Source organism: Merops nubicus, unplaced genomic scaffold, assembly GCF_000691845.1.
Source record: "Merops nubicus isolate BGI_N331 unplaced genomic scaffold, ASM69184v1 scaffold4564, whole genome shotgun sequence".
NCBI classification, from domain to species: domain Eukaryota; kingdom Metazoa; phylum Chordata; class Aves; order Coraciiformes; family Meropidae; genus Merops; species Merops nubicus.
Window position 1 is genome coordinate 1,051 of NW_008606102.1, and position 1,560 is coordinate 2,610.

At 48.3% G+C, this 1,560-nt stretch overlaps 1 protein-coding gene across 1 annotated transcript in view; it reads left to right on the plus strand.

The window, feature by feature from the left end:
* Positions 1 to 424: 424 nt before the first annotated feature.
* Positions 425 to 1,560, plus strand: part of FAM20C (family with sequence similarity 20, member C) — a gene marked incomplete at its 5' end in the record, with an annotated part of 55,987 nt that continues 54,851 nt past the window's right edge. The window contains one exon of the mRNA XM_008939530.1: positions 425 to 597. Coding sequence (XP_008937778.1) covers positions 425 to 597 — 173 coding nt within the window. The remainder of the gene's footprint in view (positions 598 to 1,560) is intronic.

A 1,560-nucleotide genomic window follows, 5' to 3' on the forward strand; every position in this document is an offset into this window, starting at 1 on the left:
GTTAAACAAAAGTTCAGGCTGATGCTGTCATTGGGGTCAAACTTGTAAAAGCTGTGTGCAACATAATACAACCTCAACACAATGTCAGAGCTGCAGCTCTGTGCTTCTGCTACATAAGGGCCAACACTGCTCAGCAGTGTCACTCTGGAGTTTTGCTCCTGACTTTCATGGGCTTTAAATCAGACATGATTTGAAGTGGAGGTGAAAATCCGTCTCCCCCTTGGCCCCAGGTGGGAGCAGGCTCTGGGTGTGCAGCCATGCAGGGACAACCCGGGGAGTTCTCCCACTGCCCTAGTGCTTTGCCTTTCCAAGTTGTCACATTTTGAAGCCCTGTTTCTTGATGCCTGTTACAAACTGTAACATTAGTTCTTTCTCCTCATTTTAAGGCTTTTGTTGTGTTGTTCTTTTTTTTTTTTGGTGGTAGGCAAAATGAAGATAATGAAGAGTTTTTGCCAACTGGAGAAACCTCCATAGATTCCTACCCAAACTGGTTAAAATTCCACATTGGCATTAATCGGTACGAGCTGTATTCCAGACATAATCCTGCAATTGAGGCTTTACTACAAGACCTGGTCTCCCAAAAGATAACCAGTGTTGGTATGTTTGGATATATATGTAATTTTTTAATGATTATTTGCTCATTGTTCAGGATCTCATTGCTGTTTGAATATTAATGTTTTGCATGGCTTCTGTGCGGCATGCCTGTAACGTTGCTTCCCAACTTCTGTGCTCATTTTCCCTCTTAGAGAGATCCTGCCAGCTCTGTATTGCCTGAATAATTGCAAAGTCTGCCAGCAAGGCAGACCTCATTCATTTCAAGGATCTTTTAGGGATGATCAGGCTGAAAGTGCCTGATTCGGTTACTTCAAATAAATACAATATAAAAAAAAAGGCTGGCCGAAAGCAGATAGCATCTCGCAGGAGCTAGGTTTGGATTATTAGCTGCTGATGATTTAAAGGGCTGTGTCTGGCAGCGCTGGGATTCCCGGGGAGGGAGAGGCGGCTGCCCTGCGGTGGTGCCTGCGGGAGCGTCCGGCCCCGCGGGGCTCTGCGGCTGGAGGAGCTGCAGCATCCCCGGGCAGGGAGCTGGGAGCTCCAGCTGAGCCACTCTCCTGCTGAGCAGGGGCCAGCTCTCTTTATTCTGCTTGTAAATCCACAACGGGGATGTGCCCATGTCAACTTTTGTCTCTGGTTAAACAAGGTGACGCAGTTCGGAGTTTTTCTCCAGGGCTGTTTAATGACAACGTGTGTCTCCTTGAATTAGGCCGTGTAACTGCTCAGGGCAAAAAAAAGCACAACCTGGAACGAAAGCCCTGGGATCCCAAACAAATGCACACCCAGCCCGTGGTTTCCAGGGGCAGCGAGCTGCAGCACAGCCAGCAGTTTCCATCTCCTGCCCAGAAAATGGAGTTATTTGCGCTGCCCACAAAGTTGCTCAGTCCATTTCAGAGGGATGAAACAGCAGGAGCTCTGTAAAAGTGCTGATGGTGTGCTGGCACCTCGGGATGAGGTCAGCAGGTCTTTAACCCTCCAAGGCAAAAATTCCCCTGGCTTCAGCAG